This window comes from Oncorhynchus mykiss, chromosome 17, assembly GCF_057628025.1.
Source record: "Oncorhynchus mykiss isolate SJ-2025 chromosome 17, ASM5762802v1, whole genome shotgun sequence".
Taxonomy (NCBI): Eukaryota; Metazoa; Chordata; class Actinopteri; order Salmoniformes; family Salmonidae; genus Oncorhynchus; species Oncorhynchus mykiss.
Window position 1 is genome coordinate 18,185,168 of NC_143038.1, and position 26,166 is coordinate 18,211,333.

The window sequence follows — 26,166 nt, forward strand, 5'->3', positions numbered from 1 at the left end:
GTTGAGTAGAGTCGTGTGTCTTTGGCGTGATTTGAAGTCGACTTCTGATGTGGGATTTAGTTCATTTTTCAAAGAAGATTTGCTGACGAATCGAAACCCCTTGACCAAATGATACGACAAAGTAAAGGCCCTAAATACAGGCTGCCAGTTAAATGCAGCAATGACACGGCTAAAGTGTGTCATTGCAGGACAAAAGAGCAGGAATTGTCTGCTGTTGCATCTTCACTCATGAGACAGGTAATAGGGGAGCTCCGTGGTGCTGAAAAGGACAGCGCCCCTGGCCATTTGCCAAGGCCTATTTCCCGTTGGAGGGATTTTTGACATGCTATAGGCACAGTTCAGTACACCCCTCACCCCTATCCTGTAATTGGTCCCAGAATCATCCACTTGATTCCCGACCACCAACCGATTGTCGGGGTGCATTGGTGTAAAATGTGGTCGTCGAGATCAGGTTCTATGGCATCTGTACCTTTTTTTGGAGCTACCTACACCAGTAGGGGAGCTTACAGATAAAGAGTGCACTAGGCTAGAGAGAAAAGTAGCATTCCGTTTTTCATTTTCTCTCTTTTGATACTTGAGAAACATAGATTCACATGACGTCCAAATCTGCAAGAGACAAAAGCAGCAGAAAATCAGCAGGTGAAGAAAAGGGTTAAGTGAATATGATTTAAGAGCAGTCAAATGAAGTAATAGTGACATAGATTGTAAGAAATGAAATGTACCATGTGAACATTGCATTGTGGCTTTAGAAGAGCATGTATTTGTAGATGAATGACAGATTAGGTTTGGTGACAAAGTAACTGTATAATTTGAGGTACTCTACATGAGCATGTGTTTGCCTATTTGATGATCTGTTGTAGTTAATGTTTGATTTTGAGCACATACTTGTTGTGACAATTGCATCAGGTTGAGGGAGAAATGGTCTGTGTGGCCATTGTGAGTGGCACTTCTGATCCAGCAGGTGGTGTTAAGATCCCTCCCTATGTGGCTTTGAATGATGAGCCAGTGTTGGCAAAATGACTTGTGGTCCAGCGGGTGGCGGTGAAATGCCTCCCTATCTATATGACTTGCCCTATTCCTTTGACATTGTTCACTTGATTGGAGATGATTCCGGTCTTCTTCATGAGCACTCCTGCATGTCTTCCTTCCTGTCTTGCCATGTGGGTTCCACGGAGGTGTGTGTTTTTGTTAGATATCACTGGGCACATTCCTAACGTGGAGGTGGTTTGCATAGCTCATGTCATGTGGATATATAAAGTATTGTATTGTAAGGTATGTTAGTCTACGGACGGTCTGACATTGCTCGTCCATATATTGATGTATTCCAATTGCATTTGGGTGTATTGTGTGGAATGTTGGAACATGGTTAGATATTACTTGTTAGACTTGACTGTGCTGTTGGAGCTAGTAACACAAGCATTTCCGACATCTGCTAAACAGGTGTATGTATATCTCTCTAGTCACCCCCAAAACCAATTCTTTCTTTGGCCGCCTCTCCTTCCAGTTCTCTGCTGCCAATGACTGGAACGAACTACAAAAATCTCTGAAACTGGAAACACTTATCTCCCTCACTAGCTTTAAGCACCAACTGTCAGAGCAGCTCACAGATTACTGCACCTGTACATAGCCCACCTATAATTTAGGCCAAACAACTACCTCTTTCCCTACTGTATTTAATGAATTTATTTATTTTGCTCCTTTGCACCCCATTATTTTTATTTCTACTTTGCACATTTCTTCCATTGCAAATGTACCATTCCGGTGTTTTACTTGCTATATTGTATTTACTTTGCCACCATGGCCTTTTTTTGCCTTTACCTCCCTTATCTCACCTCATTTGCTCACATCGTATATAGACTTGTTTATACTGTATTATTGACTGTATGTTTGTTTTACTCCATGTGTAAGTCTGTGTCGTTGTATGTGTCGAAGTGCTTTGCTTTATCTTGGCCAGGTCGCAATTGTAAATGAGAACTTGTTCTCAACTTGCCTACCTGGTTAAATAAAGGTGAAATAAAAAAAAGAATAAACAAATAAATGTGTCTATTTGATTAGGATTAGGACTTTTCCTCTATGTGTCGCACTTCCATTTCCACTTTATGTCCCCGTTAGGGAGCTGTCATTTATGCTGCAGGCTAATTACTACCAATGTCATTGTGGTCCAAGTTCAACTCCTAGCCTATAGGGTGTGGTAACAGGCCCTCTGTTATTTGTTGTTGTACTCTGCATGTGAAGTATCTGCACTGCAGCCTATAGAGGAACTAAGCCCTTGATAATAGGGGAACGTAAGCTGTTGAACACAAACTCCCAGTCCTATGATGTTGCTCTGTGAAGGAGGTTAGCTTTTCAGCATTCAATTCCTGGCAGCCTTCTTCTCCCTGGTTGATTTGTGAATGTGAGTGATTCGAGAATGTTTGGCTTGGGTATCCAAGGTGTTTGAGATTGTTGAGGACCAGTGTTCCGAGGGGCTGACTGTGACATCATAAAGCGGAATGTAGTTAGCGTGCTGTTTGAGGGATTCCAATTCAGTCCGTTGCGGCCTTCCAGGCAGTGCAGTTGTGCTTCAAGTGTGCTCTCTGTGTGATGACTTGTTGTGCCTACACGGAGTACAGCTACGAACGGACGTGGCATTTGGGGTAAGCCTAAGCCTTTTCGTAACCTTAACCTATTTCTTCTAACTTGCTATGACAAAGTGCTTTGATGACACTAGTTGCATCCCAGCTAGTTGAACGCTTGTCAGTCGTTCTCCTAAAAGGCAACCTCTGTTGCTCGATGTACTAAACCGAGGGCCGGCAGCCACTAAGTACATGTAAGAGACAATTGTGGCAACAATAAGTTGTAAGATGATACCTAGTCACATCTGAGATGTGAATCAACTGCACCGATTGGTCAATCGCCAGTATGTGCCCTTGGGCCTCATTTGTCCCCTTTGAAATGACCTGTTGAGATCATTCAATGCAACATCTGAGGCTCTCTGGCCTATAAAGGATCCACCTCATACCACTATTTCCGTAATATAAGGCTATGTTATTGTTTTTTGAAAAAAGTACCATACAATATTTGCACATCCCTATCACCTCTGTACGCATAGGAAAATGATCCCTTTATTGTGTGTGTGTTGGGTGGGTGTCTGAGGAATGTTTTACTGCATTTCAGCTTGCAGAGGTATCACCACCCGTCCCATGGCCACCTGGATCATGTCTAGGGAAGAAAAAGAAGAATGACGTTATTACATGGCCTTCAAGAGCTACATGACTGCTGAGGTGACATTACGGACCCCTTAGGATTTGTGGCATTCCTTGTGTATTTGTTTCCCGTTTGTGCCACTTCGTTTCTCCTTTGTACTTGTGACACTATTTGAGGTTTTTAACGCCTATCTCTATTAGGTGTGACTGGCAACTGCAGTGGGTTGAATCCTACTAGTTCAGTGTTTCCCAACTCCAGGCAGGGGTAGAGTAGGCATTTTTGTTGAAGCCCTGGAGAGGCACAGCTGATTGAAAGAGTTGAATCAGGCGCAACAACAACAACAACAACAAGAACAACACCAATCAATGTGAAGAGTGGGACATCACAGTTGGGCCTTGTGTTCAACATAGCTCAGTATTTGAGTGTGTTTCCCGCGCATGCAAGTAGCTTTGATTTCTTCTTCCTCCATAGTTCCCTAGAACGAACGCCCTCCCCTTTGCAGCAGAGGCCAGGCAAAAGCGCGCGCTTTCTGTGCCACTGGCTTCAATCAGGTCCACCAAACGCAGATAATAAGAGCACCGAGCACCGAAAATTACGTCATTAATTCACTTGAACTCAGCTAGTGAACACACGATGTCTGGAAGAGGTAAAGGCGGCAAGGGACTCGGAAAAGGAGGCGCCAAGCGTCACCGTAAGGTTCTCCGCGATAACATCCAGGGAATCACCAAGCCCGCCATTCGCCGTCTGGCTCGCCGTGGCGGCGTGAAGCGTATCTCCGGGCTGATCTACGAGGAGACCCGCGGTGTCCTGAAGGTGTTCCTTGAGAACGTGATCCGTGACGCCGTCACCTACACCGAGCACGCCAAGAGGAAGACCGTTACGGCCATGGACGTGGTCTACGCTCTGAAACGCCAGGGACGCACCCTGTACGGTTTCGGCGGTTAAACGCACTCTTCTCGGAACGTCAACATCCCGACTTGAACCCAAAGGCTCTTTTAAGAGCCACCCACATCCGCTTCAAAAGGGTCAAATCCATTATCGTAGGAAACCATGAGCCACTCTTGAGTGGACAGGGAGGGAGTATTCGTGACAGGAGGCTATGTTCAGTGCAGGCTTTGCGTACAGTCGTATTAAACCATGAGCCACTCTTGAGTGGACAGGGAGGGAGTATTCGTGACAGGAGGCTATGTTCAGTGCAGGCTTTGCGTACAGTCGTATTAAACCATGAGCCACTCTTGAGTGGACAGGGAGGGAGTATTCGTGACAGGAGGCTATGTTCAGTGCAGGCTTTGCGTACAGTCGTATTACTGAGGCACCACGGCTGGGAAATCCCCACCAAGTACCAAAAAGGGGGGCCTTATTTCTAGCCATTGTAGGACTTTTTTGGAAACACACCATTCCCCACCAGTGACAGAGCATAGGCTATGGTCTTTGTTAGGGAAGCAAGCCTCTGAGTGGAAGGCTCTTATGCGCGCTCAGCTCCACTGGGCAAATGGCAGGGGCGCCTATGAGAAAGCAGGGGTGTGTCCACGGCCGGCGAATTAGCTTAGCTTCGTCTTCATAAGAGGGAAAGGGCTCTCCACCCCCTCATTCGTTTGTGAGAAGCAGCGAGACATCAGCATCATGCCCGAGCCAGCAAAGTCCGCGCCCAAGAAGGGCTCCAAGAAAGCCGTCACCAAGACCGCAGGGAAAGGCGGCAAGAAACGCCGAAAGTCGAGGAAGGAGAGCTACGCCATTTACGTGTACAAAGTCCTGAAGCAGGTCCACCCCGATACCGGCATCTCCTCCAAGGCCATGGGAATCATGAACTCGTTCGTGAACGACATCTTCGAGCGTATCGCCGGAGAGTCGTCTCGCCTGGCCCACTACAACAAGCGTTCCACCATCACCTCCAGGGAGATCCAGACCGCAGTGCGCCTGCTGCTCCCCGGAGAGCTGGCCAAGCACGCAGTGTCCGAGGGCACCAAGGCCGTGACCAAGTACACCAGCTCCAAGTAAACAGCCCATTTGGAGTGCTGTAGTAACCCAAAGGCTCTTTTAAGAGCCACCCAACCTGTCAGTGAAAAAAGCAAATCCATATGTGTGTGTGTGTGGAGGACATGTCAAAAAGGGGGGAGAGGGAATAAATGATGCTGACATGAACAGGGTAGGAATGTGTGCATGGTAGTATAACACAGTGAGTGGGATTCCACTCGTGCTCCGATGACTGGAGCCTGTGTAACAGTATAACTTTAGGCCGAACCAGGGACCCTCTGCACACATCATCAACAACAGTCTCAGAGCAAGTGACGTCACCGATTGAAACTAGCCGTTTCACATCCCTTACACACACCTGTACAAGAGGGAGGAGGAGAGAGAAGAAGAGGCTCCAAATCTCTCTCTCTCTAGGCCTATATCAGGGCGGACAAGCACATGGGGCGCCAGCCTCCATAGCGCCGGCCGCACAGCCAGACACCAAGACCCACAGACACAAAGACCGGCACGAGTGAGTCACGCTGCGGAGTCAAGCGAGGAAGGACTGCGAGAAGGCCACAAGCCTATCTCTCTCTCTCTCTCTCTGACACGCTTTTGAAAGAGACACACAGACAGAGAGAGAGACTACCTAGCACAAGAAAACACACAGGCTCCAAATCCAACTAATAAACTCATACTAATAAAACATCACACACACACACACACACAGTGCAAGTAAGCATGTCGTTGGACAGTGTATTATTTCGTTTGCCTCCTGGACACATGACGAATACAACGTGAAACTAGTCTCAGCCAGGCCTCACAAGTGCATGTGTTTTAAGGTCCCCAAAAGAGCTCTCCTTTAAAACACCAAGGAGCACATCAGGGGACGCCAAACCATTTGATTCCCTTGCCAGACATCTCGGCTCACTCCACAATCAATGGTGCTCGCAATCGGATGCACTTTTAGGCCATTTAGGAGACAAATAGCACAGGAAAAGCAGTGCGCACCGCTCCACCCGACAGTCGAACGGTGAGGTTTTGAGCGAGTCGCAGCAAAATGCACGGGGCTTCTGCAGCCCACATGACTTTATTCTGAACGGACACAAGTCTGCTCGCTGGGCCGTTCGCTTTTGGGCCAAAAACACGGCTCCGTCGGTGACTTTTGGCCCGATATTGGCGACCAGAAAACACAAGTGAAAGAGCATTTGGCCAGCCCGGAGAAGCCGAGCTGGGTGGCTTGAGTCTACATGGTTCTCATGTCGCGTTTAAGGCCAGCCCCCTGCACGGTGTGGAGCTTCAATAGCGCAGAGCAGCGTCTACAGCAAAGTACTCCTCCTCACAGACTACCGTAGTGTTGTAAGTGTGTGTGTTTACCGGACCGAACGACAGACATGGCAGAAGTCGCACCAGCACCCGCCGCCGCCGCGCCGGCCAAGGCACCCAAGAAGAAGGCAGCAGCCAAGCCCAAGAAAGCGGGACCCAGCGTAGGCGAGCTCATCGTCAAGGCGGTGTCCGCCTCCAAGGAGAGGAGCGGCGTGTCCCTGGCCGCGCTCAAGAAGTCTCTGGCGGCAGGCGGCTACGACGTGGAGAAGAACAACTCCCGTGTCAAGATCGCCGTCAAGAGCCTCGTCACCAAGGGCACCCTGGTCCAGACCAAGGGCACCGGTGCTTCCGGCTCCTTCAAGCTCAACAAGAAGGCCGTCGAGGCAAAGAAGCCCGCCAAGAAAGCCGCAGCCCCCAAAGCTAAGAAGGTGGCCGCCAAGAAGCCCGCCGCCGCCAAGAAGCCCAAGAAGGTAGCAGCCAAGAAGGCCGTGGCCGCAAAGAAGTCCCCCAAGAAGGCCAAGAAGCCCGCTACACCCAAAAAGGCCGCCAAGAGCCCAAAGAAGGTGAAGAAGCCCGCCGCAGCGGCCAAGAAAGCGGCCAAGAGCCCCAAGAAGGCTACCAAGGCAGCGAAGCCCAAAGCCGCCAAGCCCAAGGCGGCCAAGGCCAAGAAGGCAGCCCCCAAGAAGAAGTAAACCTATTACAAACAGTGTTCTTTCTACTCGACACATGTTGTTACCACAAAAGGCTCTTTTAAGAGCCACCCACCTCTTTCCATAAAAGCGCATGTCATTCCATTCCACCTACCTACCCGTGGTGCAAAAGAAATGAAATGAATGACTTTTACGCACCACATTTTCGAGTGGCTAAATGGCTTTACATTTGTCACTCAAGAGTGCAGCACCCTCACCAGTCAACATTGTTGTGATGTGTTAGAATTGGCATGTCACATTGATCCTGATAATAAGAAGCATACATACTATAGTGGGTTGGACAGCAGCCATTGGTATTATGAGCCACTCTCGAATTGATTGATACATGTTTCAGTGATTTGAGTAGTCACTTTGGCGCTCCCGCCAACGTGAAAAAGTCACAAAAGTCGGAGGGAAACAGAGTAGCCTAGCCCTCGTCACTCTGCTGCCTGCCTGCCTGCGGGTGGGTGGGGGCGGGCTTAGGGCTGACTGCCTGTCTGTCTGTCTGTCCCTCCCTCACTCCAATTGGATAAGGCCACACCGGTCCGGTGGCCAATCGATGGCTTTTGTGGCGAGGTATAAGTAAGGCTCTCGAGGTGGCCAGCGGCTCATTCAGACTTTCTGTGACATACTGAAGCTACCAATATGAGCGGAAGAGGCAAAACCGGAGGCAAGGCCAGGGCGAAGGCAAAGACACGTTCATCCCGTGCCGGGCTCCAGTTCCCCGTGGGCCGTGTGCACAGGCTGCTGCGTAAAGGCAACTACGCCGAGCGTGTGGGCGCTGGCGCACCAGTGTACCTGGCCGCAGTGCTCGAGTACCTGACTGCTGAGATCCCGTGACCCGTGCCCGCTGCCCGTGACAACAAGAAGACTCGTATCATCCCCCGTCACCTGCAGCTGGCAGTCCGTAACGACGAGGAGCTGAACAAACTGCTTGGCGGCGTGACCATCGCTCAGGGTGGTGTTCTGCCCAACATCCAGGCAGTGCTGCTCCCCAAGAAGACTGAGAAGGCCGTCAAAGCCAAGTAAAATCGCTGGTGCGGCTGCAACTTGACTACTCAACCCCCAAAGGCTCTTTTAAGAGCCAACCACCTAGCTCAACAAAAGCGCAACGTGTCCTTTCTATGCCTGGCCAACTATTTGGCGTGTTTGTTAGATACACACACACATATACACGGCACCGTATCAAGTGCCCACATGAGGCCTAAATGAAGGATAACAACTAGTAGGCTAGAATGAGAGCATTATTGCGCGTAAAGTGTAACGTTGCTCGCGGCCCTAACAAAAGACCCAAGCGCGCCTCGGCGAGGGTGGGGGTTGCATTTTGGGGCGGCACGGAGAGGCCGAGCCTCCCGTCCAATGGGCGGCGGAGGAGGCCTCCGCAACGGGCCAATCAGGGCGGTGCGGAGATGGTGACCAATGAGCAGACGCCGCTGCCGGCTTTATAAACTTCACATAGGCATTTTGAGGCTATACTCCGACTGTGAAAGAAGGAAGCTAGCTAGCGCCATGGCCAGAACCAAGCAAACCGCTCGCAAATCCACCGGTGGCAAAGCACCCAGGAAGCAGCTCGCCACCAAGGCTGCGCGCAAGAGCGCCCCGGCCACCGGCGGCGTGAAGAAGCCTCACCGTTACAGGCCCGGCACCGTGGCTCTTAGAGAGATCCGTCGTTACCAGAAGTCCACTGAGCTGCTGATCCGCAAACTGCCTTTCCAGCGCCTGGTGCGAGAAATTGCCCAGGACTTTAAGACCGACCTGCGCTTCCAGAGTTCCGCAGTGATGGCCCTGCAGGAGGCAAGCGAGGCTTACCTGGTCGGCCTGTTCGAGGACACCAACCTGTGCGCCATCCACGCCAAGAGGGTGACCATCATGCCCAAGGACATCCAGCTGGCCCGTCGTATTCGCGGAGAGCGCGCATAAACGATGACCTGATCTCCAAAATCCCCCAAAGGCTCTTTTAAGAGCCACCTCCATATTTCAGTCAAAAAGGCACAATTGTTCCATTTGTACACGCCCCTTTCCCACCGTGTATGTTCCCTGTTCTCGAGTCACTACAGACCGTGGTTCGATTCCAGGCTGTATCACCACCGGCCGTGATTGTAAATAAGAGTTGGTTCTTAACTGACTTGAGTCGTTTCAATAACGCTCTCTATATGTGATTAGATGTATGCCTAGAGTAGAAGAGGGGAAAAATACACTAGCAGTAATGAGTGATAGTAATGATATAGGGCAAAAAGTGTCAAAAATGGTCACTATGTAGCTAAGAACAACTGACTTTGAAAGTCCCATGTTGCAGTGCCGCTGATGAGAGGGGAAAAGTTTACCGTGGAGCACGGAGGCCATCTAGTGGTTAAACGCGGGTACTGTCAGCGTGTGAGCACGTCATAGTGGCTCCCTATTGGTATTTGATCTTCAGGCCAGCGTTTCCCAAACTCGGTCCTCGGGTCCCCAAGTGGGGCACGTTGTGTTTTTTCGATTCCAATTGCTCTTGGAATGAGTCTGTCTATTCCTTTGTGAAAATGGCCATTCAATGATTTCTGGGCCATGTGACATTCCTCGATGGCCCCAAAAATCCATGTTTTGATCCGATCATTACAACGTTAGCTGTGTGCACCCCATAATTCATGCGACTGACTAAGCTATTGAAAGTAAAATGATATATCGCTGTCCGGCGCAAGTGAAAGGTGGTCGAAAAAAATTGTTACCAACGTTGTGGTTGAAGGTACAGGAAATGTTGTAGGCCACCAAATTAGACGTGATATTATTAAGTCGCCCTTCTGTGCTTGTTTGTGTGCGTGCATAGGTAAGTTGTTTCGATATGGTGGAATAAATGGAGAAATGAAAGGAATGTATTTAGTGGGATGAATTCAGTGTGCGATTGAATATTCCAATGCCATACCCATTGATAGGCCTTTAGACTAGATCCGAGATCCCTTAAGAGAAAAGGTATCAGGACAGCAGGAATCAATAGATGTAATCGTCAAGGGCTTGCAAAACAGCTGTTACGAAGCTGCCGGGATGATTGCCCTATTAGTAGTTGACCAATTACAGAATAGCAATCACCAATGCAGGCAGGTACGTGGTGATTGCTGCATTGGCTTCGTAAATAGGCTTCATAGGAACTAAATGGCTCAGCACATGACACCTTCACAGTGCAGAATATTTGATACTATTGACTCCGGTTGAGTAGAGTCGTGTGTCTTTGGCGTGATTTGAAGTCGACTTCTGATGTGGGATTTAGTTCATTTTTCAAAGAAGATTTGCTGACGAATCGAAACCCCTTGACCAAATGATACGACAAAGTAAAGGCCCTAAATACAGGCTGCCAGTTAAATGCAGCAATGACACGGCTAAAGTGTGTCATTGCAGGACAAAAGAGCAGGAATTGTCTGCTGTTGCATCTTCACTCATGAGACAGGTAATAGGGGAGCTCCGTGGTGCTGAAAAGGACAGCGCCCCTGGCCATTTGCCAAGGCCTATTTCCCGTTGGAGGGATTTTTGACATGCTATAGGCACAGTTCAGTACACCCCTCACCCCTATCCTGTAATTGGTCCCAGAATCATCCACTTGATTCCCGACCACCAACCGATTGTCGGGGTGCATTGGTGTAAAATGTGGTCGTCGAGATCAGGTTCTATGGCATCTGTACCTTTTTTTGGAGCTACCTACACCAGTAGGGGAGCTTACAGATAAAGAGTGCACTAGGCTAGAGAGAAAAGTAGCATTCCGTTTTTCATTTTCTCTCTTTTGATACTTGAGAAACATAGATTCACATGACGTCCAAATCTGCAAGAGACAAAAGCAGCAGAAAATCAGCAGGTGAAGAAAAGGGTTAAGTGAATATGATTTAAGAGCAGTCAAATGAAGTAATAGTGACATAGATTGTAAGAAATGAAATGTACCATGTGAACATTGCATTGTGGCTTTAGAAGAGCATGTATTTGTAGATGAATGACAGATTAGGTTTGGTGACAAAGTAACTGTATAATTTGAGGTACTCTACATGAGCATGTGTTTGCCTATTTGATGATCTGTTGTAGTTAATGTTTGATTTTGAGCACATACTTGTTGTGACAATTGCATCAGGTTGAGGGAGAAATGGTCTGTGTGGCCATTGTGAGTGGCACTTCTGATCCAGCAGGTGGTGTTAAGATCCCTCCCTATGTGGCTTTGAATGATGAGCCAGTGTTGGCAAAATGACTTGTGGTCCAGCGGGTGGCGGTGAAATGCCTCCCTATCTATATGACTTGCCCTATTCCTTTGACATTGTTCACTTGATTGGAGATGATTCCGGTCTTCTTCATGAGCACTCCTGCATGTCTTCCTTCCTGTCTTGCCATGTGGGTTCCACGGAGGTGTGTGTTTTTGTTAGATATCACTGGGCACATTCCTAACGTGGAGGTGGTTTGCATAGCTCATGTCATGTGGATATATAAAGTATTGTATTGTAAGGTATGTTAGTCTACGGACGGTCTGACATTGCTCGTCCATATATTGATGTATTCCAATTGCATTTGGGTGTATTGTGTGGAATGTTGGAACATGGTTAGATATTACTTGTTAGACTTGACTGTGCTGTTGGAGCTAGTAACACAAGCATTTCCGACATCTGCTAAACAGGTGTATGTATATCTCTCTAGTCACCCCCAAAACCAATTCTTTCTTTGGCCGCCTCTCCTTCCAGTTCTCTGCTGCCAATGACTGGAACGAACTACAAAAATCTCTGAAACTGGAAACACTTATCTCCCTCACTAGCTTTAAGCACCAACTGTCAGAGCAGCTCACAGATTACTGCACCTGTACATAGCCCACCTATAATTTAGGCCAAACAACTACCTCTTTCCCTACTGTATTTAATGAATTTATTTATTTTGCTCCTTTGCACCCCATTATTTTTATTTCTACTTTGCACATTTCTTCCATTGCAAATGTACCATTCCGGTGTTTTACTTGCTATATTGTATTTACTTTGCCACCATGGCCTTTTTTTGCCTTTACCTCCCTTATCTCACCTCATTTGCTCACATCGTATATAGACTTGTTTATACTGTATTATTGACTGTATGTTTGTTTTACTCCATGTGTAAGTCTGTGTCGTTGTATGTGTCGAAGTGCTTTGCTTTATCTTGGCCAGGTCGCAATTGTAAATGAGAACTTGTTCTCAACTTGCCTACCTGGTTAAATAAAGGTGAAATAAAAAAAAGAATAAACAAATAAATGTGTCTATTTGATTAGGATTAGGACTTTTCCTCTATGTGTCGCACTTCCATTTCCACTTTATGTCCCCGTTAGGGAGCTGTCATTTATGCTGCAGGCTAATTACTACCAATGTCATTGTGGTCCAAGTTCAACTCCTAGCCTATAGGGTGTGGTAACAGGCCCTCTGTTATTTGTTGTTGTACTCTGCATGTGAAGTATCTGCACTGCAGCCTATAGAGGAACTAAGCCCTTGATAATAGGGGAACGTAAGCTGTTGAACACAAACTCCCAGTCCTATGATGTTGCTCTGTGAAGGAGGTTAGCTTTTCAGCATTCAATTCCTGGCAGCCTTCTTCTCCCTGGTTGATTTGTGAATGTGAGTGATTCGAGAATGTTTGGCTTGGGTATCCAAGGTGTTTGAGATTGTTGAGGACCAGTGTTCCGAGGGGCTGACTGTGACATCATAAAGCGGAATGTAGTTAGCGTGCTGTTTGAGGGATTCCAATTCAGTCCGTTGCGGCCTTCCAGGCAGTGCAGTTGTGCTTCAAGTGTGCTCTCTGTGTGATGACTTGTTGTGCCTACACGGAGTACAGCTACGAACGGACGTGGCATTTGGGGTAAGCCTAAGCCTTTTCGTAACCTTAACCTATTTCTTCTAACTTGCTATGACAAAGTGCTTTGATGACACTAGTTGCATCCCAGCTAGTTGAACGCTTGTCAGTCGTTCTCCTAAAAGGCAACCTCTGTTGCTCGATGTACTAAACCGAGGGCCGGCAGCCACTAAGTACATGTAAGAGACAATTGTGGCAACAATAAGTTGTAAGATGATACCTAGTCACATCTGAGATGTGAATCAACTGCACCGATTGGTCAATCGCCAGTATGTGCCCTTGGGCCTCATTTGTCCCCTTTGAAATGACCTGTTGAGATCATTCAATGCAACATCTGAGGCTCTCTGGCCTATAAAGGATCCACCTCATACCACTATTTCCGTAATATAAGGCTATGTTATTGTTTTTTGAAAAAAGTACCATACAATATTTGCACATCCCTATCACCTCTGTACGCATAGGAAAATGATCCCTTTATTGTGTGTGTGTTGGGTGGGTGTCTGAGGAATGTTTTACTGCATTTCAGCTTGCAGAGGTATCACCACCCGTCCCATGGCCACCTGGATCATGTCTAGGGAAGAAAAAGAAGAATGACGTTATTACATGGCCTTCAAGAGCTACATGACTGCTGAGGTGACATTACGGACCCCTTAGGATTTGTGGCATTCCTTGTGTATTTGTTTCCCGTTTGTGCCACTTCGTTTCTCCTTTGTACTTGTGACACTATTTGAGGTTTTTAACGCCTATCTCTATTAGGTGTGACTGGCAACTGCAGTGGGTTGAATCCTACTAGTTCAGTGTTTCCCAACTCCAGGCAGGGGTAGAGTAGGCATTTTTGTTGAAGCCCTGGAGAGGCACAGCTGATTGAAAGAGTTGAATCAGGCGCAACAACAACAACAACAACAAGAACAACACCAATCAATGTGAAGAGTGGGACATCACAGTTGGGCCTTGTGTTCAACATAGCTCAGTATTTGAGTGTGTTTCCCGCGCATGCAAGTAGCTTTGATTTCTTCTTCCTCCATAGTTCCCTAGAACGAACGCCCTCCCCTTTGCAGCAGAGGCCAGGCAAAAGCGCGCGCTTTCTGTGCCACTGGCTTCAATCAGGTCCACCAAACGCAGATAATAAGAGCACCGAGCACCGAAAATTACGTCATTAATTCACTTGAACTCAGCTAGTGAACACACGATGTCTGGAAGAGGTAAAGGCGGCAAGGGACTCGGAAAAGGAGGCGCCAAGCGTCACCGTAAGGTTCTCCGCGATAACATCCAGGGAATCACCAAGCCCGCCATTCGCCGTCTGGCTCGCCGTGGCGGCGTGAAGCGTATCTCCGGGCTGATCTACGAGGAGACCCGCGGTGTCCTGAAGGTGTTCCTTGAGAACGTGATCCGTGACGCCGTCACCTACACCGAGCACGCCAAGAGGAAGACCGTTACGGCCATGGACGTGGTCTACGCTCTGAAACGCCAGGGACGCACCCTGTACGGTTTCGGCGGTTAAACGCACTCTTCTCGGAACGTCAACATCCCGACTTGAACCCAAAGGCTCTTTTAAGAGCCACCCACATCCGCTTCAAAAGGGTCAAATCCATTATCGTAGGAAACCATGAGCCACTCTTGAGTGGACAGGGAGGGAGTATTCGTGACAGGAGGCTATGTTCAGTGCAGGCTTTGCGTACAGTCGTATTAAACCATGAGCCACTCTTGAGTGGACAGGGAGGGAGTATTCGTGACAGGAGGCTATGTTCAGTGCAGGCTTTGCGTACAGTCGTATTAAACCATGAGCCACTCTTGAGTGGACAGGGAGGGAGTATTCGTGACAGGAGGCTATGTTCAGTGCAGGCTTTGCGTACAGTCGTATTACTGAGGCACCACGGCTGGGAAATCCCCACCAAGTACCAAAAAGGGGGGCCTTATTTCTAGCCATTGTAGGACTTTTTTGGAAACACACCATTCCCCACCAGTGACAGAGCATAGGCTATGGTCTTTGTTAGGGAAGCAAGCCTCTGAGTGGAAGGCTCTTATGCGCGCTCAGCTCCACTGGGCAAATGGCAGGGGCGCCTATGAGAAAGCAGGGGTGTGTCCACGGCCGGCGAATTAGCTTAGCTTCGTCTTCATAAGAGGGAAAGGGCTCTCCACCCCCTCATTCGTTTGTGAGAAGCAGCGAGACATCAGCATCATGCCCGAGCCAGCAAAGTCCGCGCCCAAGAAGGGCTCCAAGAAAGCCGTCACCAAGACCGCAGGGAAAGGCGGCAAGAAACGCCGAAAGTCGAGGAAGGAGAGCTACGCCATTTACGTGTACAAAGTCCTGAAGCAGGTCCACCCCGATACCGGCATCTCCTCCAAGGCCATGGGAATCATGAACTCGTTCGTGAACGACATCTTCGAGCGTATCGCCGGAGAGTCGTCTCGCCTGGCCCACTACAACAAGCGTTCCACCATCACCTCCAGGGAGATCCAGACCGCAGTGCGCCTGCTGCTCCCCGGAGAGCTGGCCAAGCACGCAGTGTCCGAGGGCACCAAGGCCGTGACCAAGTACACCAGCTCCAAGTAAACAGCCCATTTGGAGTGCTGTAGTAACCCAAAGGCTCTTTTAAGAGCCACCCAACCTGTCAGTGAAAAAAGCAAATCCATATGTGTGTGTGTGTGTGGAGGACATGTCAAAAAGGGGGGAGAGGGAATAAATGATGCTGACATGAACAGGGTAGGAATGTGTGCATGGTAGTATAACACAGTGAGTGGGATTCCACTCGTGCTCCGATGACTGGAGCCTGTGTAACAGTATAACTTTAGGCCGAACCAGGGACCCTCTGCACACATCATCAACAACAGTCTCAGAGCAAGTGACGTCACCGATTGAAACTAGCCGTTTCACATCCCTTACACACACCTGTACAAGAGGGAGGAGGAGAGAGAAGAAGAGGCTCCAAATCTCTCTCTCTCTAGGCCTATATCAGGGCGGACAAGCACATGGGGCGCCAGCCTCCATAGCGCCGGCCGCACAGCCAGACACCAAGACCCACAGACACAAAGACCGGCACGAGTGAGTCACGCTGCGGAGTCAAGCGAGGAAGGACTGCGAGAAGGCCACAAGCCTATCTCTCTCTCTCTCTCTCTGACACGCTTTTGAAAGAGACACACAGACAGAGAGAGAGACTACCTAGCACAAGAAAACACACAGGCTCCAAATCCAACTAATAAACTCATACTAATAAAACATCACACACACACACACACACACAGTGCAAGTAAGCATGTCGTTGGACAGTGTATTATTTCGTTTGCCTCCTGGACACATGACGAATACAACGTGAAACTAGTCTCAGCCAGGCCTCACAAGTGCATGTGTTTTAAGGTCCCCAAAAGAGCTCTCCTTTAAAACACCAAGGAGCACATCAGGGGACGCCAAACCATTTGATTCCCTTGCCAGACATCTCGGCTCACTCCACAATCAATGGTGCTCGCAATCGGATGCACTTTTAGGCCATTTAGGAGACAAATAGCACAGGAAAAGCAGTGCGCACCGCTCCACCCGACAGTCGAACGGTGAGGTTTTGAGCGAGTCGCAGCAAAATGCACGGGGCTTCTGCAGCCCACATGACTTTATTCTGAACGGACACAAGTCTGCTCGCTGGGCCGTTCGCTTTTGGGCCAAAAACACGGCTCCGTCGGTGACTTTTGGCCCGATATTGGCGACCAGAAAACACAAGTGAAAGAGCATTTGGCCAGCCCGGAGAAGCCGAGCTGGGTGGCTTGAGTCTACATGGTTCTCATGTCGCGTTTAAGGCCAGCCCCCTGCACGGTGTGGAGCTTCAATAGCGCAGAGCAGCGTCTACAGCAAAGTACTCCTCCTCACAGACTACCGTAGTGTTGTAAGTGTGTGTGTTTACCGGACCGAACGACAGACATGGCAGAAGTCGCACCAGCACCCGCCGCCGCCGCGCCGGCCAAGGCACCCAAGAAGAAGGCAGCAGCCAAGCCCAAGAAAGCGGGACCCAGCGTAGGCGAGCTCATCGTCAAGGCGGTGTCCGCCTCCAAGGAGAGGAGCGGCGTGTCCCTGGCCGCGCTCAAGAAGTCTCTGGCGGCAGGCGGCTACGACGTGGAGAAGAACAACTCCCGTGTCAAGATCGCCGTCAAGAGCCTCGTCACCAAGGGCACCCTGGTCCAGACCAAGGGCACCGGTGCTTCCGGCTCCTTCAAGCTCAACAAGAAGGCCGTCGAGGCAAAGAAGCCCGCCAAGAAAGCCGCAGCCCCCAAAGCTAAGAAGGTGGCCGCCAAGAAGCCCGCCGCCGCCAAGAAGCCCAAGAAGGTAGCAGCCAAGAAGGCCGTGGCCGCAAAGAAGTCCCCCAAGAAGGCCAAGAAGCCCGCTACACCCAAAAAGGCCGCCAAGAGCCCAAAGAAGGTGAAGAAGCCCGCCGCAGCGGCCAAGAAAGCGGCCAAGAGCCCCAAGAAGGCTACCAAGGCAGCGAAGCCCAAAGCCGCCAAGCCCAAGGCGGCCAAGGCCAAGAAGGCAGCCCCCAAGAAGAAGTAAACCTATTACAAACAGTGTTCTTTCTACTCGACACATGTTGTTACCACAAAAGGCTCTTTTAAGAGCCACCCACCTCTTTCCATAAAAGCGCATGTCATTCCATTCCACCTACCTACCCGTGGTGCAAAAGAAATGAAATGAATGACTTTTACGCACCACATTTTCGAGTGGCTAAATGGCTTTACATTTGTCACTCAAGAGTGCAGCACCCTCACCAGTCAACATTGTTGTGATGTGTTAGAATTGGCATGTCACATTGATCCTGATAATAAGAAGCATACATACTATAGTGGGTTGGACAGCAGCCATTGGTATTATGAGCCACTCTCGAATTGATTGATACATGTTTCAGTGATTTGAGTAGTCACTTTGGCGCTCCCGCCAACGTGAAAAAGTCACAAAAGTCGGAGGGAAACAGAGTAGCCTAGCCCTCGTCACTCTGCTGCCTGCCTGCCTGCGGGTGGGTGGGGGCGGGCTTAGGGCTGACTGCCTGTCTGTCTGTCTGTCTGTCCCTCCCTCACTCCAATTGGATAAGGCCACACCGGTCCGGTGGCCAATCGATGGCTTTTGTGGCGAGGTATAAGTAAGGCTCTCGAGGTGGCCAGCGGCTCATTCAGACTTTCTGTGACATACTGAAGCTACCAATATGAGCGGAAGAGGCAAAACCGGAGGCAAGGCCAGGGCGAAGGCAAAGACACGTTCATCCCGTGCCGGGCTCCAGTTCCCCGTGGGCCGTGTGCACAGGCTGCTGCGTAAAGGCAACTACGCCGAGCGTGTGGGCGCTGGCGCACCAGTGTACCTGGCCGCAGTGCTCGAGTACCTGACTGCTGAGATCCTGGAGTTGGCCGGAAACGCTGCCCGTGACAACAAGAAGACTCGTATCATCCCCCGTCACCTGCAGCTGGCAGTCCGTAACGACGAGGAGCTGAACAAACTGCTTGGCGGCGTGACCATCGCTCAGGGTGGTGTTCTGCCCAACATCCAGGCAGTGCTGCTCCCCAAGAAGACTGAGAAGGCCGTCAAAGCCAAGTAAAATCGCTGGTGCGGCTGCAACTTGACTACTCAACCCCCAAAGGCTCTTTTAAGAGCCAACCACCTAGCTCAACAAAAGCGCAAAGTGTCCTTTCTATGCCTGGCCAACTATTTGGCGTGTTTGTTAGATACACACACACATATACACGGCACCGTATCAAGTGCCCACATGAGGCCTAAATGAAGGATAACAACTAGTAGGCTAGAATGAGAGCATTATTGCGCGTAAAGTGTAACGTTGCTCGCGGCCCTAACAAAAGACCCAAGCGCGCCTCGGCGAGGGTGGGGGTTGCATTTTGGGGCGGCACGGAGAGGCCGAGCCTCCCGTCCAATGGGCGGCGGAGGAGGCCTCCGCAACGGGCCAATCAGGGCGGTGCGGAGATGGTGACCAATGAGCAGACGCCGCTGCCGGCTTTATAAACTTCACATAGGCATTTTGAGGCTATACTCCGACTGTGAAAGAAGGAAGCTAGCTAGCGCCATGGCCAGAACCAAGCAAACCGCTCGCAAATCCACCGGTGGCAAAGCACCCAGGAAGCAGCTCGCCACCAAGGCTGCGCGCAAGAGCGCCCCGGCCACCGGCGGCGTGAAGAAGCCTCACCGTTACAGGCCCGGCACCGTGGCTCTTAGAGAGATCCGTCGTTACCAGAAGTCCACTGAGCTGCTGATCCGCAAACTGCCTTTCCAGCGCCTGGTGCGAGAAATTGCCCAGGACTTTAAGACCGACCTGCGCTTCCAGAGTTCCGCAGTGATGGCCCTGCAGGAGGCAAGCGAGGCTTACCTGGTCGGCCTGTTCGAGGACACCAACCTGTGCGCCATCCACGCCAAGAGGGTGACCATCATGCCCAAGGACATCCAGCTGGCCCGTCGTATTCGCGGAGAGCGCGCATAAACGATGACCTGATCTCCAAAATCCCCCAAAGGCTCTTTTAAGAGCCACCTCCATATTTCAGTCAAAAAGGCACAATTGTTCCATTTGTACACGCCCCTTTCCCACCGTGTATGTTCCCTGTTCTCGAGTCACTACAGACCGTGGTTCGATTCCAGGCTGTATCACCACCGGCCGTGATTGTAAATAAGAGTTGGTTCTTAACTGACTTGAGTCGTTTCAATAACGCTCTCTATATGTGATTAGATGTATGCCTAGAGTAGAAGAGGGGAAAAATACACTAGCAGTAATGAGTGATAGTAATGATATAGGGCAAAAAGTGTCAAAAATGGTCACTATGTAGCTAAGAACAACTGACTTTGAAAGTCCCATGTTGCAGTGCCGCTGATGAGAGGGGAAAAGTTTACCGTGGAGCACGGAGGCCATCTAGTGGTTAAACGCGGGTACTGTCAGCGTGTGAGCACGTCATAGTGGCTCCCTATTGGTATTTGATCTTCAGGCCAGCGTTTCCCAAACTCGGTCCTCGGGTCCCCAAGTGGGGCACGTTGTGTTTTTTCGATTCCAATTGCTCTTGGAATGAGTCTGTCTATTCCTTTGTGAAAATGGCCATTCAATGATTTCTGGGCCATGTGACATTCCTCGATGGCCCCAAAAATCCATGTTTTGATCCGATCATTACAACGTTAGCTGTGTGCACCCCATAATTCATGCGACTGACTAAGCTATTGAAAGTAAAATGATATATCGCTGTCCGGCGCAAGTGAAAGGTGGTCGAAAAAAATTGTTACCAACGTTGTGGTTGAAGGTACAGGAAATGTTGTAGGCCACCAAATTAGACGTGATATTATTAAGTCGCCCTTCTGTGCTTGTTTGTGTGCGTGCATAGGTAAGTTGTTTCGATATGGTGGAATAAATGGAGAAATGAAAGGAATGTATTTAGTGGGATGAATTCAGTGTGCGATTGAATATTCCAATGCCATACCCATTGATAGGCCTTTAGACTAGATCCGAGATCCCTTAAGAGAAAAGGTATCAGGACAGCAGGAATCAATAGATGTAATCGTCAAGGGCTTGCAAAACAGCTGTTACGAAGCTGCCGGGATGATTGCCCTATTAGTAGTTGACCAATTACAGAATAGCAATCACCAATGCAGGCAGGTACGTGGTGATTGCTGCATTGGCTTCGTAAATAGGCTTCATAGGAACTAAATGGCTCAGCACATGACACCTTCACAGTGCAGAATATTTGATACTATTGACTCCGGTTGAGTAGAGTCGTGTGTCTTTGGCGTGATTTGAAGTCGACTTCTGATGTGGGATTTAGTTCATTTTTCAAAGAAGATTTGCTGACGAATCGAAACCCCTTGACCAAATGATACGACAAAGTAAAGGCCCTAAATACAGGCTGCCAGTTAAATGCAGCAATGACACGGCTAAAGTGTGTCATTGCAGGACAAAAGAGCAGGAATTGTCTGCTGTTGCATCTTCACTCATGAGACAGGTAATAGGGGAGCTCCGTGGTGCTGAAAAGGACAGCGCCCCTGGCCATTTGCCAAGGCCTATTTCCCGTTGGAGGGATTTTTGACATGCTATAGGCACAGTTCAGTACACCCCTCACCCCTATCCTGTAATTGGTCCCAGAATCATCCACTTGATTCCCGACCACCAACCGATTGTCGGGGTGCATTGGTGTAAAATGTGGTCGTCGAGATCAGGTTCTATGGCATCTGTACCTTTTTTTGGAGCTACCTACACCAGTAGGGGAGCTTACAGATAAAGAGTGCACTAGGCTAGAGAGAAAAGTAGCATTCCGTTTTTCATTTTCTCTCTTTTGATACTTGAGAAACATAGATTCACATGACGTCCAAATCTGCAAGAGACAAAAGCAGCAGAAAATCAGCAGGTGAAGAAAAGGGTTAAGTGAATATGATTTAAGAGCAGTCAAATGAAGTAATAGTGACATAGATTGTAAGAAATGAAATGTACCATGTGAACATTGCATTGTGGCTTTAGAAGAGCATGTATTTGTAGATGAATGACAGATTAGGTTTGGTGACAAAGTAACTGTATAATTTGAGGTACTCTACATGAGCATGTGTTTGCCTATTTGATGATCTGTTGTAGTTAATGTTTGATTTTGAGCACATACTTGTTGTGACAATTGCATCAGGTTGAGGGAGAAATGGTCTGTGTGGCCATTGTGAGTGGCACTTCTGATCCAGCAGGTGGTGTTAAGATCCCTCCCTATGTGGCTTTGAATGATGAGCCAGTGTTGGCAAAATGACTTGTGGTCCAGCGGGTGGCGGTGAAATGCCTCCCTATCTATATGACTTGCCCTATTCCTTTGACATTGTTCACTTGATTGGAGATGATTCCGGTCTTCTTCATGAGCACTCCTGCATGTCTTCCTTCCTGTCTTGCCATGTGGGTTCCACGGAGGTGTGTGTTTTTGTTAGATATCACTGGGCACATTCCTAACGTGGAGGTGGTTTGCATAGCTCATGTCATGTGGATATATAAAGTATTGTATTGTAAGGTATGTTAGTCTACGGACGGTCTGACATTGCTCGTCCATATATTGATGTATTCCAATTGCATTTGGGTGTATTGTGTGGAATGTTGGAACATGGTTAGATATTACTTGTTAGACTTGACTGTGCTGTTGGAGCTAGTAACACAAGCATTTCCGACATCTGCTAAACAGGTGTATGTATATCTCTCTAGTCACCCCCAAAACCAATTCTTTCTTTGGCCGCCTCTCCTTCCAGTTCTCTGCTGCCAATGACTGGAACGAACTACAAAAATCTCTGAAACTGGAAACACTTATCTCCCTCACTAGCTTTAAGCACCAACTGTCAGAGCAGCTCACAGATTACTGCACCTGTACATAGCCCACCTATAATTTAGGCCAAACAACTACCTCTTTCCCTACTGTATTTAATGAATTTATTTATTTTGCTCCTTTGCACCCCATTATTTTTATTTCTACTTTGCACATTTCTTCCATTGCAAATGTACCATTCCGGTGTTTTACTTGCTATATTGTATTTACTTTGCCACCATGGCCTTTTTTTGCCTTTACCTCCCTTATCTCACCTCATTTGCTCACATCGTATATAGACTTGTTTATACTGTATTATTGACTGTATGTTTGTTTTACTCCATGTGTAAGTCTGTGTCGTTGTATGTGTCGAAGTGCTTTGCTTTATCTTGGCCAGGTCGCAATTGTAAATGAGAACTTGTTCTCAACTTGCCTACCTGGTTAAATAAAGGTGAAATAAAAAAAAGAATAAACAAATAAATGTGTCTATTTGATTAGGATTAGGACTTTTCCTCTATGTGTCGCACTTCCATTTCCACTTTATGTCCCCGTTAGGGAGCTGTCATTTATGCTGCAGGCTAATTACTACCAATGTCATTGTGGTCCAAGTTCAACTCCTAGCCTATAGGGTGTGGTAACAGGCCCTCTGTTATTTGTTGTTGTACTCTGCATGTGAAGTATCTGCACTGCAGCCTATAGAGGAACTAAGCCCTTGATAATAGGGGAACGTAAGCTGTTGAACACAAACTCCCAGTCCTATGATGTTGCTCTGTGAAGGAGGTTAGCTTTTCAGCATTCAATTCCTGGCAGCCTTCTTCTCCCTGGTTGATTTGTGAATGTGAGTGATTCGAGAATGTTTGGCTTGGGTATCCAAGGTGTTTGAGATTGTTGAGGACCAGTGTTCCGAGGGGCTGACTGTGACATCATAAAGCGGAATGTAGTTAGCGTGCTGTTTGAGGGATTCCAATTCAGTCCGTTGCGGCCTTCCAGGCAGTGCAGTTGTGCTTCAAGTGTGCTCTCTGTGTGATGACTTGTTGTGCCTACACGGAGTACAGCTACGAACGGACGTGGCATTTGGGGTAAGCCTAAGCCTTTTCGTAACCTTAACCTATTTCTTCTAACTTGCTATGACAAAGTGCTTTGATGACACTAGTTGCATCCCAGCTAGTTGAACGCTTGTCAGTCGTTCTCCTAAAAGGCAACCTCTGTTGCTCGATGTACTAAACCGAGGGCCGGCAGCCACTAAGTACATGTAAGAGACAATTGTGGCAACAATAAGTTGTAAGATGATACCTAGTCACATCTGAGATGTGAATCAACTGCACCGATTGGTCAATCGCCAGTATGTGCCCTTGGGCCTCATTTGTCCCCTTTGAAATGACCTGTTGAGATCATTCAATGCAACATCTGAGGCTCTCTGGCCTATAAAGGATCCACCTCATACCACTATTTCCGTAATATAAGGCTATGTTATTGTTTTTTGAAAAAAGTACCATACAATATTTGCACATCCCTATCACCTCTGTACGCATAGGAAAATGATCCCTTTATTGTGTGTGTGTTGGGTGGGTGTCTGAGGAATGTTTTACTGCATTTCAGCTTGCAGAGGTATCACCACCCGTCCCATGGCCACCTGGATCATGTCTAGGGAAGAAAAAGAAGAATGACGTTATTACATGGCCTTCAAGAGCTACATGACTGCTGAGGTGACATTACGGACCCCTTAGGATTTGTGGCATTCCTTGTGTATTTGTTTCCCGTTTGTGCCACTTCGTTTCTCCTTTGTACTTGTGACACTATTTGAGGTTTTTAACGCCTATCTCTATTAGGTGTGACTGGCAACTGCAGTGGGTTGAATCCTACTAGTTCAGTGTTTCCCAACTCCAGGCAGGGGTAGAGTAGGCATTTTTGTTGAAGCCCTGGAGAGGCACAGCTGATTGAAAGAGTTGAATCAGGCGCAACAACAACAACAACAACAAGAACAACACCAATCAATGTGAAGAGTGGGACATCACAGTTGGGCCTTGTGTTCAACATAGCTCAGTATTTGAGTGTGTTTCCCGCGCATGCAAGTAGCTTTGATTTCTTCTTCCTCCATAGTTCCCTAGAACGAACGCCCTCCCCTTTGCAGCAGAGGCCAGGCAAAAGCGCGCGCTTTCTGTGCCACTGGCTTCAATCAGGTCCACCAAACGCAGATAATAAGAGCACCGAGCACCGAAAATTACGTCATTAATTCACTTGAACTCAGCTAGTGAACACACGATGTCTGGAAGAGGTAAAGGCGGCAAGGGACTCGGAAAAGGAGGCGCCAAGCGTCACCGTAAGGTTCTCCGCGATAACATCCAGGGAATCACCAAGCCCGCCATTCGCCGTCTGGCTCGCCGTGGCGGCGTGAAGCGTATCTCCGGGCTGATCTACGAGGAGACCCGCGGTGTCCTGAAGGTGTTCCTTGAGAACGTGATCCGTGACGCCGTCACCTACACCGAGCACGCCAAGAGGAAGACCGTTACGGCCATGGACGTGGTCTACGCTCTGAAACGCCAGGGACGCACCCTGTACGGTTTCGGCGGTTAAACGCACTCTTCTCGGAACGTCAACATCCCGACTTGAACCCAAAGGCTCTTTTAAGAGCCACCCACATCCGCTTCAAAAGGGTCAAATCCATTATCGTAGGAAACCATGAGCCACTCTTGAGTGGACAGGGAGGGAGTATTCGTGACAGGAGGCTATGTTCAGTGCAGGCTTTGCGTACAGTCGTATTAAACCATGAGCCACTCTTGAGTGGACAGGGAGGGAGTATTCGTGACAGGAGGCTATGTTCAGTGCAGGCTTTGCGTACAGTCGTATTAAACCATGAGCCACTCTTGAGTGGACAGGGAGGGAGTATTCGTGACAGGAGGCTATGTTCAGTGCAGGCTTTGCGTACAGTCGTATTACTGAGGCACCACGGCTGGGAAATCCCCACCAAGTACCAAAAAGGGGGGCCTTATTTCTAGCCATTGTAGGACTTTTTTGGAAACACACCATTCCCCACCAGTGACAGAGCATAGGCTATGGTCTTTGTTAGGGAAGCAAGCCTCTGAGTGGAAGGCTCTTATGCGCGCTCAGCTCCACTGGGCAAATGGCAGGGGCGCCTATGAGAAAGCAGGGGTGTGTCCACGGCCGGCGAATTAGCTTAGCTTCGTCTTCATAAGAGGGAAAGGGCTCTCCACCCCCTCATTCGTTTGTGAGAAGCAGCGAGACATCAGCATCATGCCCGAGCCAGCAAAGTCCGCGCCCAAGAAGGGCTCCAAGAAAGCCGTCACCAAGACCGCAGGGAAAGGCGGCAAGAAACGCCGAAAGTCGAGGAAGGAGAGCTACGCCATTTACGTGTACAAAGTCCTGAAGCAGGTCCACCCCGATACCGGCATCTCCTCCAAGGCCATGGGAATCATGAACTCGTTCGTGAACGACATCTTCGAGCGTATCGCCGGAGAGTCGTCTCGCCTGGCCCACTACAACAAGCGTTCCACCATCACCTCCAGGGAGATCCAGACCGCAGTGCGCCTGCTGCTCCCCGGAGAGCTGGCCAAGCACGCAGTGTCCGAGGGCACCAAGGCCGTGACCAAGTACACCAGCTCCAAGTAAACAGCCCATTTGGAGTGCTGTAGTAACCCAAAGGCTCTTTTAAGAGCCACCCAACCTGTCAGTGAAAAAAGCAAATCCATATGTGTGTGTGTGTGGAGGACATGTCAAAAAGGGGGGAGAGGGAATAAATGATGCTGACATGAACAGGGTAGGAATGTGTGCATGGTAGTATAACACAGTGAGTGGGATTCCACTCGTGCTCCGATGACTGGAGCCTGTGTAACAGTATAACTTTAGGCCGAACCAGGGACCCTCTGCACACATCATCAACAACAGTCTCAGAGCAAGTGACGTCACCGAT

General features: G+C 48.9%; 7 protein-coding genes and 1 pseudogene across 7 annotated transcripts; all 8 read left to right on the plus strand.

Moving 5' to 3' along the window:
• Nucleotides 1–56: 56 nt before the first annotated feature.
• On the plus strand, nucleotides 57–4,349 carry LOC149975811 (histone H4). The gene has a single exon (XM_090205000.1). It carries the CDS (start codon nucleotides 3,820–3,822, stop codon nucleotides 4,129–4,131), a length of 312 nt encoding a protein of 103 aa, XP_090061126.1. The 5' UTR covers nucleotides 57–3,819; the 3' UTR covers nucleotides 4,132–4,349.
• A 2,080-nt stretch (nucleotides 4,350–6,429) lies between these two features.
• Nucleotides 6,430–7,317, plus strand: LOC149975812 (histone H1). Its single transcript, XM_090205001.1, has one exon. It carries the CDS (start codon nucleotides 6,534–6,536, stop codon nucleotides 7,155–7,157), a length of 624 nt encoding a protein of 207 aa, XP_090061127.1. The 5' UTR covers nucleotides 6,430–6,533; the 3' UTR covers nucleotides 7,158–7,317.
• Nucleotides 7,318–7,796: 479 nt separating this feature from the next.
• LOC149975813 (histone H2A-like) lies at nucleotides 7,797–8,183 on the plus strand (annotated as a pseudogene).
• A 448-nt stretch (nucleotides 8,184–8,631) lies between these two features.
• Nucleotides 8,632–9,104, plus strand: LOC149975814 (histone H3). Its single transcript, XM_090205004.1, has one exon. The coding sequence runs from the start codon at nucleotides 8,664–8,666 to the stop codon at nucleotides 9,072–9,074; it is 411 nt and encodes a 136-aa protein (XP_090061130.1). The 5' UTR covers nucleotides 8,632–8,663; the 3' UTR covers nucleotides 9,075–9,104.
• Nucleotides 9,105–10,391: 1,287 nt separating this feature from the next.
• Nucleotides 10,392–14,684, plus strand: LOC149975815 (histone H4). Its single transcript, XM_090205005.1, has one exon. It carries the CDS (start codon nucleotides 14,155–14,157, stop codon nucleotides 14,464–14,466), a length of 312 nt encoding a protein of 103 aa, XP_090061131.1. The 5' UTR covers nucleotides 10,392–14,154; the 3' UTR covers nucleotides 14,467–14,684.
• Nucleotides 14,685–16,768: 2,084 nt separating this feature from the next.
• Nucleotides 16,769–17,656, plus strand: LOC149975816 (histone H1). The gene has a single exon (XM_090205002.1). It carries the CDS (start codon nucleotides 16,873–16,875, stop codon nucleotides 17,494–17,496), a length of 624 nt encoding a protein of 207 aa, XP_090061128.1. The 5' UTR covers nucleotides 16,769–16,872; the 3' UTR covers nucleotides 17,497–17,656.
• Nucleotides 17,657–18,973: 1,317 nt separating this feature from the next.
• On the plus strand, nucleotides 18,974–19,450 carry LOC149975817 (histone H3). The gene has a single exon (XM_090204266.1). It carries the CDS (start codon nucleotides 19,010–19,012, stop codon nucleotides 19,418–19,420), a length of 411 nt encoding a protein of 136 aa, XP_090060392.1. The 5' UTR covers nucleotides 18,974–19,009; the 3' UTR covers nucleotides 19,421–19,450.
• A 5,017-nt stretch (nucleotides 19,451–24,467) lies between these two features.
• On the plus strand, nucleotides 24,468–24,876 carry LOC149975818 (histone H4). Its single transcript, XM_090204267.1, has one exon. The coding sequence runs from the start codon at nucleotides 24,501–24,503 to the stop codon at nucleotides 24,810–24,812; it is 312 nt and encodes a 103-aa protein (XP_090060393.1). The 5' UTR covers nucleotides 24,468–24,500; the 3' UTR covers nucleotides 24,813–24,876.
• Nucleotides 24,877–26,166: the final 1,290 nt, after the last annotated feature.

Excerpts from the sequence above, each read along its gene's own strand:
- LOC149975815 (XM_090205005.1), top strand. The coding sequence starts at position 14,155 with ATGTCTGGAAGAGGTAAAGGCGGCAAGGGACTCGGAAAAGGAGGCGCC.
- LOC149975816 (XM_090205002.1), top strand. The coding sequence starts at position 16,873 with ATGGCAGAAGTCGCACCAGCACCCGCCGCCGCCGCGCCGGCCAAGGCA.
- LOC149975818 (XM_090204267.1), top strand. The coding sequence starts at position 24,501 with ATGTCTGGAAGAGGTAAAGGCGGCAAGGGACTCGGAAAAGGAGGCGCC.
- LOC149975814 (XM_090205004.1), top strand. The coding sequence starts at position 8,664 with ATGGCCAGAACCAAGCAAACCGCTCGCAAATCCACCGGTGGCAAAGCA.
- LOC149975811 (XM_090205000.1), top strand. The coding sequence starts at position 3,820 with ATGTCTGGAAGAGGTAAAGGCGGCAAGGGACTCGGAAAAGGAGGCGCC.
- LOC149975817 (XM_090204266.1), top strand. The coding sequence starts at position 19,010 with ATGGCCAGAACCAAGCAAACCGCTCGCAAATCCACCGGTGGCAAAGCA.
- LOC149975812 (XM_090205001.1), top strand. The coding sequence starts at position 6,534 with ATGGCAGAAGTCGCACCAGCACCCGCCGCCGCCGCGCCGGCCAAGGCA.